The sequence below is a fragment of the Salminus brasiliensis genome, chromosome 19, assembly GCF_030463535.1.
Source record: "Salminus brasiliensis chromosome 19, fSalBra1.hap2, whole genome shotgun sequence".
NCBI classification, from domain to species: Eukaryota; Metazoa; Chordata; class Actinopteri; order Characiformes; family Bryconidae; genus Salminus; species Salminus brasiliensis.
In genome coordinates, this window is record NC_132896.1 from 13,527,709 (window position 1) to 13,543,126 (window position 15,418).

Here is a 15,418-nt window from a genome sequence, read left to right on the forward strand (position 1 = left end):
AGAGAGAGAAGGAGAGACAGAAAGCACTTTCATAAATACAATGCAAGCTTACATATTACAGCCATTATTCAATACAGTCTGGCTATTTTCAAGCCCTGCAGCCCCCCAAGGCCTTGTTTACTTTCAACACCATGACAATACATGCAGAAATGTGACCATGAGTGTCCTGAGTGGCATATCTAGCTATAGGCTACAACCATTGCCTACGTTTGGGAGGCAATAGGACAACCCTATGTTTTTCCCGTTTCAGGCCTACTCCTCAGACACACCCCGACACACACTGAGCTGGCTCACTGAATGTGGGCAGCTGTGGCCTGAAGGTTAGAGAAGCGGCCGGTTTGATCCCCTGACCCGACAGAACATGAACGAAGTGCGAGGCACCAAACCCCTAACTGCTCTCCAGACGCCGCAGCTAGGGCTGCCCACCACACCAAGAACGTGTGCCTACAGCCACCCCCCCTCCCCACCCCCAGCTTTGATGCACCAGCCAATAGAAGCCAATTTAAACCTGTGATCCTCGGGCCATAGGATGTATGTTGGACAGAAAATGAATGGCACAGTTCTTGTAGTTAAAATGTTGAATGCATAAAAAATGGTCAGGTGTGAAGAGGCGTGAGAGTTTTGAGGATCAAATTGTGATACCCATGATGACGACTGGGTCAGCTGATTGTGGGATGCTCCTGGTCAGCTGTAGGGGGTAACTATCAACCTCAGAGGAGAACAAATGAAAAAACAAAAAACTGTGTTATGGTGTTGATAGCCCAAAGCTCATCGATGTGTGATACCATGACAGCTTATCTTATCTAGGTGGAAGGATCTGTAGCTAACGTCTTGGTGGCAGGTACCACAGGGCATCTTTACAGGTCTTGTAAAATGAGCTGTTTAGATGAGCTGTTTCTCTCCTACCTCCCTCTACCCTCACCACGGCGTGACCTCTTCCTCCTTCACATCTCCAGGTGTTGATGACACGAAAACAAAATGTTGGAGCGTCTATATTTAAACTCTGTGTCTTAAGAGTGAAATCTGTTCTAGTGAGCAATATGACCATATGGCCCAGGATTTGCCCTTGAGGCACTAAAAAAGCAGATTGAAGCAAATTCTCTATCTGCCGCAGCATATGCACTGTTTTTATTTGTCAAACTGTTTTATCAGTCTCAGCTTGTAAAACTTCAGTTTACGTGCACAATTAACAGCCTAATTGCTCGAAATGCTGTGGATGCTAATATTTTAGGAGGACCCTGACACTTGTAAAACACAGCTTTATGAACACAGCTGACAGTCTGCTACCTAAAATATGCTTAAAAGGTCTGTTCATAATAATAAACCTAAAGGACGTCAGAATGCCTTTCTCTCTGCTTTACTGGTCACAGGTGCACAGGTGAAGAACACGCTAAAACTCAAAATGACATTTCAGGCTGCTGAAGTCCTTCAAAGGCAGCGGAAAACTCACATACACCACCCACTCACGTATTTGGCTGTTACAATCTGCTGAGCATCACAGTGATGGAAGGCCACAGTTCACCCTTGCTCAAACCACTGCAGTGGTTTTGGAGGCCGCCGCTTGATTTCCTTTAGAAACCGGCGTTTGCCCTTCAGCACCCGAGCATGTCACAAGGCCAGGCATTCAAGCACAGTATTAAAACAACAGACCTTCTTTCTTCAAAACAAAAAAAAAATTGAGCTGAGAAATACCTCCCACAGGCTTCCACAGGGTGTAGAATGAGGATTTTGGAAAGTCTAATACGCAGCAGCCTCCAATTTCAATTTTATAGCAAGACTTGGTACAGAACTGAGTGCATATCACCTCACCGCTCGCCTGGGACTCGCTTATTTCAATGTTCTGAGCAGTGATGCGTTACTATCCATTATAGTGTCCAACTGCAGTTAAGTATATCTAGAATTCTAGCTATCAAGCAAAAAGGCAAATAGCATTTGTATGCGGAACTGTCAGAGAATATGTTCAAATATGCTTAATTCATAATTCAAAAATACATTATTCATACAGTAACCCAAAGATGTGATGTCATTTTATGCTGGAGCTTGTACAGGACTATTTTAAACTCAAACTCAAACAAGTACAGTTGTGTGCCTTGTGGATAACTATGGCAGGACATATTCAGTTCCTATTCGGTCCACGCTTTGCGTGCACAGTATAACAGAATGCAATGAACCATAGCTTAGGTAGCTATACGACAATATATACAGTATATACATAGTTACTGTCACTCAAAAACCTTGATAATTGTCACTTTGTGGCCTAATGGGAATATGTCTGATGTTCTTTACATTGTGTCAACATTTAATGATGAATGGACCAAAGGAAATACTTCACTGACTTTTTATCCCTCCAAAAAAATACCTTTTTACATTGACGTCCATTGAAAGTTATGAATTTTTCCTTCTCCTGTAAAGCTGCCATTTTGGAGAACATTTTGTGACACATTTGAACAATCTCACTCTCTCTCTCACAATCTCACACTCTCTTAAACTCTCTCAGCTATAGTTTACTGAACATTTTTGTCTGTACCTATCTTTCCAGCTACTGGAATCAGTATCAGCATACTAGAGGTGTAATGGTACATGTATCTGGCCTTGTTTTGGTGCATGCAGTCACCAGTAGGGTAAATATGGTAATTTCACCAGTGCACCTGGAAACCTTAAATTGTAAGCCATTGGATTTGCATGGTATTGTGGGAACTGTAGTGGTTAAAAAGTATTGCTATTGTAACTGTAGTCTTGTTTGCCCCCAAACCTCCTCCTCTCTCTCGTCTCTCTCCTTCTTGCTGCCATGTGTAGAAGGTGAGACGTCTCTCTCACTCTTTATTCTCTCGTTATCTCTCACTGTTCTCACATGAAATTAACAGGTGTTTCACCAAAATTCTGCATTTAAACATCTAATTTCAACTGATGAATTCATGGTGAATTGGACGAGGACAATGTATCATATCATACAGGTCCAAACTGCAGTGCGAACCAAACCGTGACCTTTCTGTTCATTTTCAGCTGTCTGCAGACTACGTTTTCGGCAGCTGTGATAGATTTTCACTAACTAAATATTGCTACCCTACAACAACTTTGTCTTTTACCTGGGACTCGATAACCTATGATTACAAACGTTCAAAAATGCTGTGTCATAACATCTCAGAACCTCACACTTACCAACATATTCAACTCAAAAGGTCAAAACACAGCTATAGGCCTATATATTTCCATTTTTCTTTATTCCCACTGATCTATTCCCCTGCTGCCTGGCTGGTCTGAAAGCTTGCCGCTATATCAGAATTCTCGCAGTCTGTTCCATTTTACATCACTCTCCTTTTTGACTGGCAGCAAGCGGATGTAGGATGTTACAGTTCCTAATTAGCCCATTGCCAATCCTTCAAGGCTGCTAGTTCACAGAGCGAAGTTGCTTGCCTGTACCATTGCGTTTGACTATCTGCCATCAACACCCTACAGCACTGCCTGCAACGATTTGCCTCAAACTCTCTGAAACGTTCCAGACTGAATTCTCTTAGCACCCTGCAAGCCTTCTTTCACGCCCCTCCTTACTCTTCAGACCCTCTGCTAGCTATCAAGGCATTAGCAATTCTAATATCCAGCTCCTCCCGCAGACGCTGAGGTGGTGGATGGTTCACAGCCTTCAGTATCCATAACACAGTACACCTGTTGGCTTCCGAACTGGGAATAGTCACTAATGAGAGACTGCTTATAAACCTCATCCCATCTCTTCACCTCTATCCTGATGGTCAGTGAAAACTGTGCTCTTAGACGTAGGACAGGTCAGGGCGTCCTCTTGGGTTCCGGAAAGGAGTGTATTGATCAAAGGCAATTTCCTGGATTTGGTGTGTGTGTGTGCGTGTGTAGTAAGGATGCTGATGGATAGAACACAAGCATTATTAATGGGCAGCTGTGTGTGAGACTACTTAAGCCCATAATTTATCTTGTGGGACAGAGGATGCACTTTGCGGAGTTGTTTTAGCAGGGGGAGGGTGGGAAGGGGTGGGAAAGGGAGGATGTGGGTTGCATGATGAGTCTGGATAGACTAGGTGCTGTCTTTACCCTTTTTAGCTTTTTCAGGCAATCACAAGTTTTCTGTCAGAGGAAGAAGGTCTGAGGTAAGATTGCTTCAAGGCTAAAGTTTCAGATCCGATGTTTTAAAAATGTAGATTTTGACTATTGTCAGTGAGTCTGGTTCTATTTACAACTTAACATGGACAAAAATGACTTACTTTGATGGGAAGCTTTAAGCCATTTAAGTAACATGGACCATGTCGCTGTTTTGGCATAGTGTAGGTGGGGGAGGCTTGCAAGGATGTACAGTGCAGTAAAGAGTTTGTCATTGAAAAAGCACTGGATTTCTCTTATTAGCATATGTAACAATCATTTCATATCTTCAAACTAAATGTGCAATATGAGACAAAGGCAAGCTTATAAATACAGCTATTAAATGACCATTTATTGAAGGGAAAAAATGTTTCAACACCAACTGGCCCTGTGTGTTGCCACCTTAGAGGTCTAGACTACATTAGAGTTACTAAACACACATTTAACCAGCGATAACAATGAAAAAGTGAGGTGATAAACACTAGGGCCCAACAAATTGGAAAGGTTTAAGGCTCAGAATTCTGAGAACTGACAGTATTGGTAGACACAATTGTGACTTTTTAGATTTGATATGATATTTTTATATATTTATATAATTATATAAATTTATATATAATATAATATTAAATTATATAATATTATACAATTTATATATTTATTTTGCCCCCTGATCTGCTGAGACTCAGCTGAAACTGATCCGATATTTGTGCTTGCATAAGTAATACAGCCACACAGTTTAAATAAGATGAGCTGCTGATTAATACTGAGGTAAAATCACTTAATTTTTTTAGTATTTGTAGTTTCTATAATGAGATATTCTGCACTGATTTATTTAGTAGATACTTTTCTTAAAATTACTGTTTTATAGTGTGTTAAAAAATGTTATAATCCAGTCTGACTCATCTCTCTGACTATTCAGCTCCCAGGTACACAGGAGGAAAATCTGCTTTGTCTCTTGGCTGTAAACTCAGTGAAGGTGGTCTGAGACACGCTTGGTGCGAAGCAGGCAGGTCTACCAAATGACTAGGCAAGTCTGGCTCTGCTTATGGTCTCTAACGTAAAGGCTCTGGTTGCAAATTTAACAATATGGCGGCCAATTCTGACTTCATTCTTCAGTCAATGTGCAAAACTGTAAAAACTAACAACCTAAATCACAACCTTCTACACATTCGCTGTGACTTTACAGAACTGTTAGAAACTTCTAAGGAACATTTTTGTTCCTCAAAATGCTCTGGAACCATAGTTGAAATCAACTAAAATATCTACTTGAAGAGCTCAGTGCACAAAACCAGCATCATATAATATGCTCCTGTACTTTTGATAAACTTTGAAAAAATGTGTTAATGAACCGGACCAATTAAAGTTCTGCGCAGATGTTTTTATGAACCGTCCAATAAAATTTAAGCAGACAGGAGGTAAAAGCCATCAATCAATACAATGCTCAAGAGAGTGAGCTCTCACAGCGAGAGACTACCAACAAGAAGCGCAACACATAATGATCAAAACACTTTTCAAATGCTTCAGATGCTGGTCTGGTCGAACACACTCCAGCGTAATTAAATTTTGATAGGAATCTCCAGACATGCAGTCAGACATCCTCACTCTCCACACTCGCTGGGATTTGCATACATTTCTATTTTTAAAACCACTGCAAACACGCTTGTCCCCACCGATGATAGAGTGTTTAGACTATGAGCTTGTGTAAACTTTACGATAATCAGTGTTAGCCTGATTATCGCTGTCTGATTAAGACTCAGTAACTGTTATCCAATCCCATATCCATCACAACAACACCAGCATTCTCTGTACTACTGGTTTGTGGTGACATATTATTTTCATGTTCAAGTAATTGCCATGAAAAATAGTGTATGATTGATTAATATCAGATAATGAGGTAATAGCCTACAATTAAGTAGCAGTGATGCATGCAGGAGCAACTCACTGAGTGAGAGAGAGCTAATGGTTTGATGAGCAAATTTTACACACAGTTGATTTAGTATTATTAGGAGAAAGAAATAAAAATAGGGCCATACTGATAGAGTCTTCAGGGCTGCGATAAATATTTATAAAAAAATTATAATAAAATTATTAGAAAACTGAAGTAACTGACATTCTTATCCATGTTCAGAAAACTACCCACTTCCATTGTTTTGTATCAGTCCCATGAACAAGCTTTTGTTTATGAAGCTAGATGCTAGCAAGTCACCGGCAGCAATCAGTTAGTCAAATTGTTCCCATTTCCTGGGACGTAGGTAGAAGTAGGCATAGACTCATCCTACCTAATCCAATGCTTCTGACCTATGGTGATAAACAAACAACAAAAAAACAAAATCAAAAACTGTGTATATACAGAGCTTTGATTGATCAATTCATAGACGCTTTCTGAAAAGAAAAAAAAGGCAAAAAGAGAAATAACTAAATTTGTACATGTTTATAAATTATACAAATATAATAAAGTGGCAAAGTGGCAGTAACTGTGGTCATAAATATAGAACATGCTGTATAAAGCTGTTCAGTTTGCCTGGCAATCGCCAAACTCAGACTCATCCATCCATCCAGAGAAAAGTGATTTAAGTGAGTCTGTGAGTCCAGTGGTGGTGTGCTTTACACCACATGTAAGGCTTGCATGCACTTGCTCGCCCATGGAAACACATGTCATAAAGCTCCAGGAACAGTTTTGTGCTGATGGTAATGCCAGGGTCTGCTAATTCATTGGCTGAGTTGCAGATGTTCCTAAATGCTTCCACTTTTCAATAATACCACTCACAGTTGATGGTGGAATATCTAGGAGGGAGGAAATCTCACTGTTGCAACACTGGCATCTTATTACAGTACCATGCTGGAGTTTAGTGAGCTCTTTAGAACCACCCATTCTTTTACTAATGCTTGTGAAGGCAGACTGAATGGCTAGGTGATTGATTGTATACACATATGCCAACAGGACTGAATGAAACCCCCGAATTCTGTAAATAAGAGATGTGTCCCGATACGTTTGTCTAAATAGTGTACATGACTCCTGCAGTGTATTTGGTCTTCTAGGCTGGCTTGTGACGGAATTCTACGTCTAAGGCAATCTTACCAGGCGGTATAATGTCCCTCCTTCAGAGCAATCCTTTGATAGAGCTTTATACAACTGTATATAAGTGTTAAAGAAAGCGGAACACAATATTCTAGGACAGGGCCCTATAATTATGTTAGTATACACAGTATGAGAGAAATACAGGGAGAGGGGAGGAGAGAGCGACTAGGCAGTAATTTGCAATTTCTCTGTTAGCTGTGTATGTTTATGGGTGCATGTGCTGTTTAATGCTTTCTTTGACCGAGCTGAATGGTCTAAAATGCCCTTTGAGTCTTAGAACGGACATCTGTGCCTTCTGACGGGATTGTTAGATGAGCACATTTTAGCACAAAGCTTAATTTGTATAATTAAAAAATGTGCAGTGTGAGTGTGCATGTATACGGTTTCTAAGCTAGCTTGCAGCAGTATGCTGCAGTTTCACACAGTACAGAATCACTGCTGGCCGTACAGAAGAGCAAGGTAAACAGTTTTTTCCACTTCGGATATGCTGAAAGTATTCATGCAATGCAATTCTCCACATAAATATGCAACAAATCACAGGTGAAGTGAAAGCCGAACTGTTCAATAATTAAGTATGCCTCGCTGGAATCCGTGCTGGTATAATTAACAGGTTTTGCTCATCTCCCACAAGTTGTATTTACTGTTTACTGTTATAAAGACAGCTAACGCTAAATAGATTCATTCATTAAGCATTACATTCGTCTCTCATTACTAAGCCCTCCCTGTGACTCTGTAATCTCTCTCAGGTGTGTATGTAAAGGTCTGGATTAAAGGCGTAACAGCACGGCAGGTCTGCAGGGAAGGCTCACCTGTCACTACTGCAACCCTTGTTTTTTTCAGGCCTGGTTTTCTTGAGTCACTGTTTCTCTACTATATATTGTCGCTGCTTAAACACAATCTCCAACATGGCAAGTTTACAGGAGAAGGAAAATGGAGGTCGATTTTGGAGCATTTCTATTGGTCCATACACCATGAATTTTTGACTCTGAGATGTAAAGCTTGCATGCACCTGCTCGGCCTCGTAAATCCATGCCATAAAGCTCCCGGCACAGTTTCTGTGCTGATTTTAATGCCAGGAAGGGCCTGGAACTCGTAGTTATTGAGTCAGCAGAGCATTGATGACCTCTGCCCTACGCACCTCAGAATTCGCTGACCCCACTCTGTTACTTTAAGTGGTCTGCTGTTGCACATTATGTCAAATAGTGAACAACAGACAACTAACGGCAGCGACATGGTTGATTATGTGTGTAAGAGAGAGAATCTATCTGTGTGTTTCAGAGTAATGTAACTAATGCAGAACAGTCTGAGCAACTGTTTCCTACACTATACACGTAACTCGGTCCTGCAGATTTCTCCTGTACAACATCCGGAGAATTCGACCCTTCCTCTCTAGAGAGGCCACCCAGGTGCTTGTTCAGTCTCTCGTCACTTCCAGACTTGACTACTGCAACTCTCTTCTGGCTGGTCTCCCTCTACGCACCATCAGGCCCCTGCAACTCATCCAGAACGCAGCGGCACGGGTCGTCTTCAATGTCCCTAAATTCAGCCATGTCACTCCACTGCTGCGTTCTCTCCACTGGCTTCCTGTAGCTGCCCGCATCAGATTCAAAACCCTGACGCTGGCCTACAAATCCAAGAACGGACCAGCCCCTCCATACTTGATGGCAATGTTCAAAAGCCGATCCGCACCTAGAGCCCTTCGAGTCGCTCGCTGTCTTCCAACGCAGACTGAAGACCCACCTCTTCCGAGAATACTTGGATGAATAGCGAATAGCAGAGTACTATGGTCACCTTATTGTCTTGTGTTTAGTAATGTCTAAGCTTAGAGGTATCTTTGAACTATTAGTCTATTCTAACTAGCTGAGGTTTTTCTTGGTTAAATAGCACAGCACTTTGTAAGTCGCTCTGGATAAGAGCGTCTGCTAAATGCCTTAAATGTAAATGTAAATGTATAAACAAAAGTATTGGGACACCTACTCATTCATTGTTTCTTCTTAAATCAAGGGTATTAAAATCAGAGCTTATCCTGCTTTTGTTGGAGTAACTGTCACTCCAACAAAATTCTACTAGATTTTGCAGCATTGCTGTGAGGAACTGACCAGAGCGTTAGCGAGGTCAGGATGTTTGGACGATTACCACTCCTCCGCAACCTCAACTCATCCAAAAAGTACTGGATAAAGTACCATCATTTAAGTGATTCCAACAGTTCCACTGCTTGATGCCATGGTGGCAAAAGGTTCATGTTTATCTGTTCCAGAGAGTCCTATTCTATTGCCAATACTTCTCTACAGGGACTAGAAAATTGTGCTTGTGCACATTCGAACATCTGTGTCAGCAATGGGTGCAACTTAAATGAGCTGAATGCATTCACGAGAAGGGGTGTCCACAAACATTTGGACATATCAGTATACTTTATTGCTTCTCTGTCACTATAGAAAAAAACTTAAATCATCGCTGTTAGAGCAAAATTTACAACCCCTACCAGCTGCTCTGTGTCAAAATCTCAATGGACCAACACAATTGGTCCCAAATGAATTTGTGTGAGATCTCATTACTGTGCCATTAGGGCTAACAAAGCTACACCATAATAACATAGCATGAAAAATTATTAATGGCAATTTTTGTTTTTTGTTTTTAAGAGTTATTTTCTGAGTGTGTTTCTGTGATAGGTGCTGCAATTAAACTCCTCCCATTCAAATATAGTCTTTAATATAGTCAGTTTACCCTTTCGCAAGTACGGTTTCACCAGTGAGATTGGTTGTGGCTGATCTCTGGTTTGTATGGTCCCACCCTTGAATGTTCACAACATGTGGCACACAAATGCGTACCTCCATTAAAAACAATAGACTCTGAGCACTGTTCAATCCCTCAGTAAGCAACAGCGGACCATGCTGGATTTCTTCATTATTACATTTAAATAAAACATTTAAATATTCTAATCTTTAAAAAAAGCGTTTTACTTGGAGTAGGCTGGCTTTCTATAGCTTACTGTCGTCAAGGTCTCGTTTGTAAGAAACTCACTTGTGGGTGATGGATGAGGAGAAGCTGAACAACAAAGTGAGGAAATATATGCCACTTGTCACTAGACTTTTTGAAGACAACCACAGACAACCATCTTGAACTTGAGATCTGTTTGGACTTCAACAGGAGCTTGTGTATAGAACGTCCACTGATGCCAAAACACTGGGGTACCTGAAACCTGTATAATTTGACAGATGTTTGCTGGTCATACTGGTCGCACACTGCTACTTTGCTCGTTTAAGCTCTGTGTGCTTGTTAAAAGTTCATTCTGGTGAGTCTTGAAGAGTCCATGCCTCAATGGGTCAGAGTTGTTTTGGTTGCAAAATATATGGAACGTGTTTTTAATGGTTTGGCTGATCTGATTTTGGGGCGTTGCTGTGAGAATTTGATTGCATTCAGCAACAAGAGTGTTAATGAGGTCAGGATGTTAAATGCGCACCGTCCTACCTCATCCTCAACACATTCCAAAAGTAGCAAATAGAGCGCCATCATTCCAGAGGACACAGTTCCACTGCTCCACAGCTCAATGCTATAGGGGGCTATATATCCCTCTAGCCCACGCCTGGAATTAGGTACTTTAGGTATTTTCATAGATTCAAAAGTCAATGGATCTAATTGACATAATTTCAATAATTCATTGGTTATTAGCCTGGTTAAATGGTTCTACACATGTATGTGTATGTGTGTGAAGTCAGCGACTCACCTACCTACTCTACTTCCTTCTTGTCTCCCTTGTAGCTATACATCTCAGCTTGTGTGAGTATTTGTGTGAGTATGTGTGTCTCACCTACTTTCTTCTTCCACTCTTACTTGAGGAACAACCCTGCTGTCTCTGCTGGAGTTTACACGTCGGTTTGTGAGTGTGTGTCAGTGTGAGTGCATGAAACGCTCTTACCTGTCTCTCTCCGAGCTGAGGTAGCACACCAGGTGGCATGCCCAGAGCAGTGGACCTGCGTAGGTGCTAAATGCGGTCAGGAACACAGCAGGAGCCTCCACATAACTCTCCAGCCCAACGAACCCCACTGAGATATCCACTGTCGCTATGTTATTGGAGTTCCCCTGAGAACACATCAAAAGCACCCAAATAAAAACAGCGAGCTGGTGACAAAGTGCCCAAAAGAATGAACTACACTTTTCTTTGTCCCCTGCATTTCAGCCAAGCAAACGAATGCACAGTGACACAGCTGCTGTATAGGCAGGGAGAAAGACTTAAGGCTCCGAAATATGTATAATGCATACACACGCCATCGGGAAGAGGCTGATGTCTCTGAAGAGAGTGAAGCGAGTGTCAGATTTGTGCGGTTGTTAAAGCGGGGAGAAACCTTAGGAAAGGGAATTTACTCTTTGCTGCATTTCTCAGAAGGCAGACACATTTCCACTAACTCTGTAAAGCTGATGGAATGATTGAGTTGAGAGGGAAAAGGATGGGAGGGAGGGAAAGAGGGAGGGAGAGGAGTTTGGACTTTCTATCTTCACTCTTTCGTTGACAGCTATCTAGAGGAGGTCTTGTCTGTCACTCTGACTGCTCGTGTCAAGGCAAACATTGTAGAGAAAGACCTAAAGGTAGCACAGACACACACACACACACATAACGACACAGCTGCACCCCCTCCTCTACACTCTTCATCTTGCTTTCTCTCTCTCTCGCTCGCTCGCTTGCTCTGTACCCCGAGCCTCAGCAGACTGACATGGTGTTTGATGAAAGAGGCACAGCCTGGCAGGGCTGAGTTCATTCAGGCAGCGATGAGGTGGGCAAATGGCCCACCCCCAACCCAACGCATGATATGCTTTCAGATATCATGACTAAGGAGTGTGTTCACAGGTCTTTACAGTGATCTTTCAATTTTCTTGAGAGGTGCTTGTTCAGTCTCTTGTCATCTTAAGACGTGACGACTGCAACTCACACCTGGCTGGTCTTCCTATGCATGTCACCAGCTCCCTGCAACTCATTCAGAATGCGGCAGCCCAGACTAGTCCTCAACCTTACTTTCAAACGTTACTTTGCTTGTTAATTGTAGCATTAGGGTTATTGGGTGCTGATTTATGGAAGGGTCTTGGGTATCTTGAAGAGAGAGAGAGAGAGAGAGAGAGAGAGAGAGAGAGAGAGAGAGAGATCACAGGAGGAAGGAGAGAGTGAGTGAGACACAGAGATAGAGGGACGGGGGAGAGAGAGAGAGAGATCACAGGAGGAAGGAGAGAGTGAGTGAGACACAGAGATAGAGGGACGGGGGGAGAGAGAGAGAGAGAGAGAGAGAGAGAGAGAGAGAGTGAGAGAGAGAGAAAATGACAGAGAGAGGGAGATGAGAAAGAGATAAATGAGGAGGAAGAGAGTGAGTGAGACAGAGAGAAAGGGACAGAGAGTGAGACAAACAGAAAGAAACAGAAAGAGACACAGGAGGAAGGAGAGAGTGAGTGAGACAAAGAGAGAAAGGGACAGCGAGAGACACAGGAGGAAGGAGAGAGTGAGTGAGAGAGAGAAAGGGACAGAGAGAGGGAGAGTGAGAGATCAAGAAAAAGACAGGAGTAGGGAGAGAAAGCAAGCGAATGAGAGAAAGGGACACAGAGAGAGGGCGAGAAAGATTATAGATTGAGTGAAAGACACAAAAGAAGAGAGATAGAGAGAGAGCGAGAGAAAGAGAGAAGACAGAGAAAAACAGAGAAAGTGAGGGAGAAAAAGATACAGATAGAGAGACAGGTGCAGGGTGAGAGAGCGAGAGAGATGAAGAGAGAGAGAGAGAAAGCAAGAGACAGATAAAGTGTCTTTGAGAGAGAGAGAGAGAGAGAGAGAGAGAGAGAGAGAGGGGTACAGAGAGATACAGAAAGAGGGAGAACTAGAAAGACATGGGAGAGGAGAGAGAGAGAGCGAGTGAAAGAAAAAGAGAAAAGAACAAAGATGAGAGAGAGAGAGAAAGAGAGAGAGAGAGAGAGAAAGTGAGAGCGAGAGGCATGTCCTGTGACAGCACAGTGCAGAGGTTGACCTGGTTTGGCTCCTGGATCCAAATGCCACTCTCCAGTCCGCTAATTTCATGCTTGGGCAGCTAAAATGATAATTGGCCAGGGCTGCTGTATTCATGGCCAGTAGTTAAAAAGCCAAAGCAGAGCCCAGCACAATAAGGCCCTCAGGGGTCACTGACACCTCGGAGAAAATCGGGCACGGGTGACTGGACACCTTCACATAATGAGGACATCACACACAGCCTTGGACAGACGCGCTCTCACACTTCATATACAGCACTTTCATCACAGCACCACATCCAGGAAACCAGCCTGTAACGCCAGCGTGCTCTTGAGTCACACAGGTTCATTTTAACAGCCATTCAGACGGAAACAGTCTGCATAAGCAGATGCATCGGCCGACGTGCTATCTGCACATGAACAGACTGACATTTCCACCCCGCGGTTTTGCTGAAGCGGACTCAACGAGGGAATTCTGTCCGTGGTTCCACTAAAAAGGATTAGCAAATATCTCAGGTAGGACGGGGGAAAAAAGGTCCTCGATTTACGGTGCATTAATATTCGTAAACAAACTCATTACATTCCTGAGAGTATGTTATTCAGCTCCTTCTGTCCCGTCCCATTCATACTGTAAAACTCATTTACATTGGAGAGTAAATGCAGCTACACGCTCTTCAGGAGCGTGAGGCGAGAGGCATGGCGCTTATGTGTTTAGCGCGGGAGAAAAAGACTGCAGATCCAGCAGCTTTCTAACCTCTGAACCCCTCCAAACATCACCTGCTTTCCCTCTTCTTCTCCAAGTTTGAAAGGAATAGTGTGCTGAAAAATTCTAACGTACACACTTTTCCCCACATCCTAAATGTAGTCGATCGGATAAGATGATGTTCGGTATACAGGTTCGCTTTTTTAGTTTTGCACTGGAGCTACACAGTTAATGCAGTTGTAGGAATGGAAGCTCACAACATCACCACAGAGCACCTGATAGGTTAAGGAGTCTTGCATTTGTGGTTTCTGATCCTATATGACACACTGTTCCCTACACTCTAAGCTATACACACTGCATGGAAAAAAAAAGTATTGGGACACCTACACATATACACCATTACATTTATGGCATCCCATTCTAAATCCAAAGGCATTAACATGAAGTCACCCCCTTGTGCGGCTCTAACAGCAGGTGTTAGGAGTGTTGACGACTGTTATGCACTATGTGCCTTAGTTGCTGTGCTTCCTAAACGCTTCCACTTTTCCATAATACCACTTATAGCTGATGGTGGAATATCTAGGAAGGAAGAAATTTCACAAATTGACTTGTTGCAATGGTGGTATCCTGTTACAGCACTGTATTGAGCTTTTTAGAACCACCCACTCTTTCACTCATGCTTGTAAAGGCAGACTGCATGGCTAGGTGCAATGGCTAGGTCCCCTTTACCTGCGTTAGACCAGCTGCCACCTACCAGTCTGACGACCAGGCAGTTTTTCCTTGCCACTGTCACTGTTGGCTTGCTCATTGGGGGGTCTTCAATTTTTTTTATGTCTTTTTTATGTAACTGATTGTTTTTGTGTGTCTTTTACTAATTACTGACTGTGTAAAGCTGCTTTGTGACAACAACAGTTGTAAAAAAAAGGGCTATAAAATAAATTTGATTTGATTTGACCTGAATGGATGCAGTGATTAAGATGTGCATTCTTATACTTGTGTCCATATACAGTAGTAGTAGTGTGTATATACAATGTCTATATAGCTCACCAGCGAGATTGCGGGACTCTTAGTCAAAACAGTCACAGAGTATAAGTGATCTTTTTTTTCCTTTTTCAGGAGATTTTTTTAATAGATTAAGTATAAGATAATCCACTTTCATAAGGAGGGTGAGTTTTTAGTACAAACAAGATCCCTAATAACGTGCAAGGCCTGTTAGACCATAAATGCACTAAAGCAAATCAAGCTCCACTCTTGCTTACGTGACTGGAAATTACATACATGTTAACCTTAAAATGAAAGTGCTTCAGCAATGCAATTGAAGAACCGCTTTATCAGGGTCACTGGAACCTTTTAAAGGTTTGTCACACGGATGTCTTACAAAGAGTACAGGTTGAACTCTGATTTCAGAAACAAATCTATCTGTGATGATGGACGTAGCTTACGTGTTTTGAGGCAGGAATGTGATGGATTATGTACTCAATTTGCATAATCTAATTGGTGGGAATAAGCTTCCATTACTCTTTGAGTTTGGGTGACTAGAATTTTCACCCAATATG

General features: G+C 42.3%; 1 protein-coding gene across 2 annotated transcripts in view; it reads right to left on the reverse strand.

Annotated features, from left to right (window-relative positions):
* The window catches only part of pigg (phosphatidylinositol glycan anchor biosynthesis class G (EMM blood group)), a 130,054-nt gene that overhangs the window by 2,313 nt on the left and 112,323 nt on the right, over nucleotides 1-15,418 (reverse strand). For both annotated transcript variants that reach the window (XM_072663680.1, XM_072663681.1), the window contains exon 12: nucleotides 11,100-11,263. In XM_072663680.1, coding sequence (XP_072519781.1) covers nucleotides 11,100-11,263 — 164 coding nt within the window. The remainder of the gene's footprint in view (nucleotides 1-11,099; nucleotides 11,264-15,418) is intronic.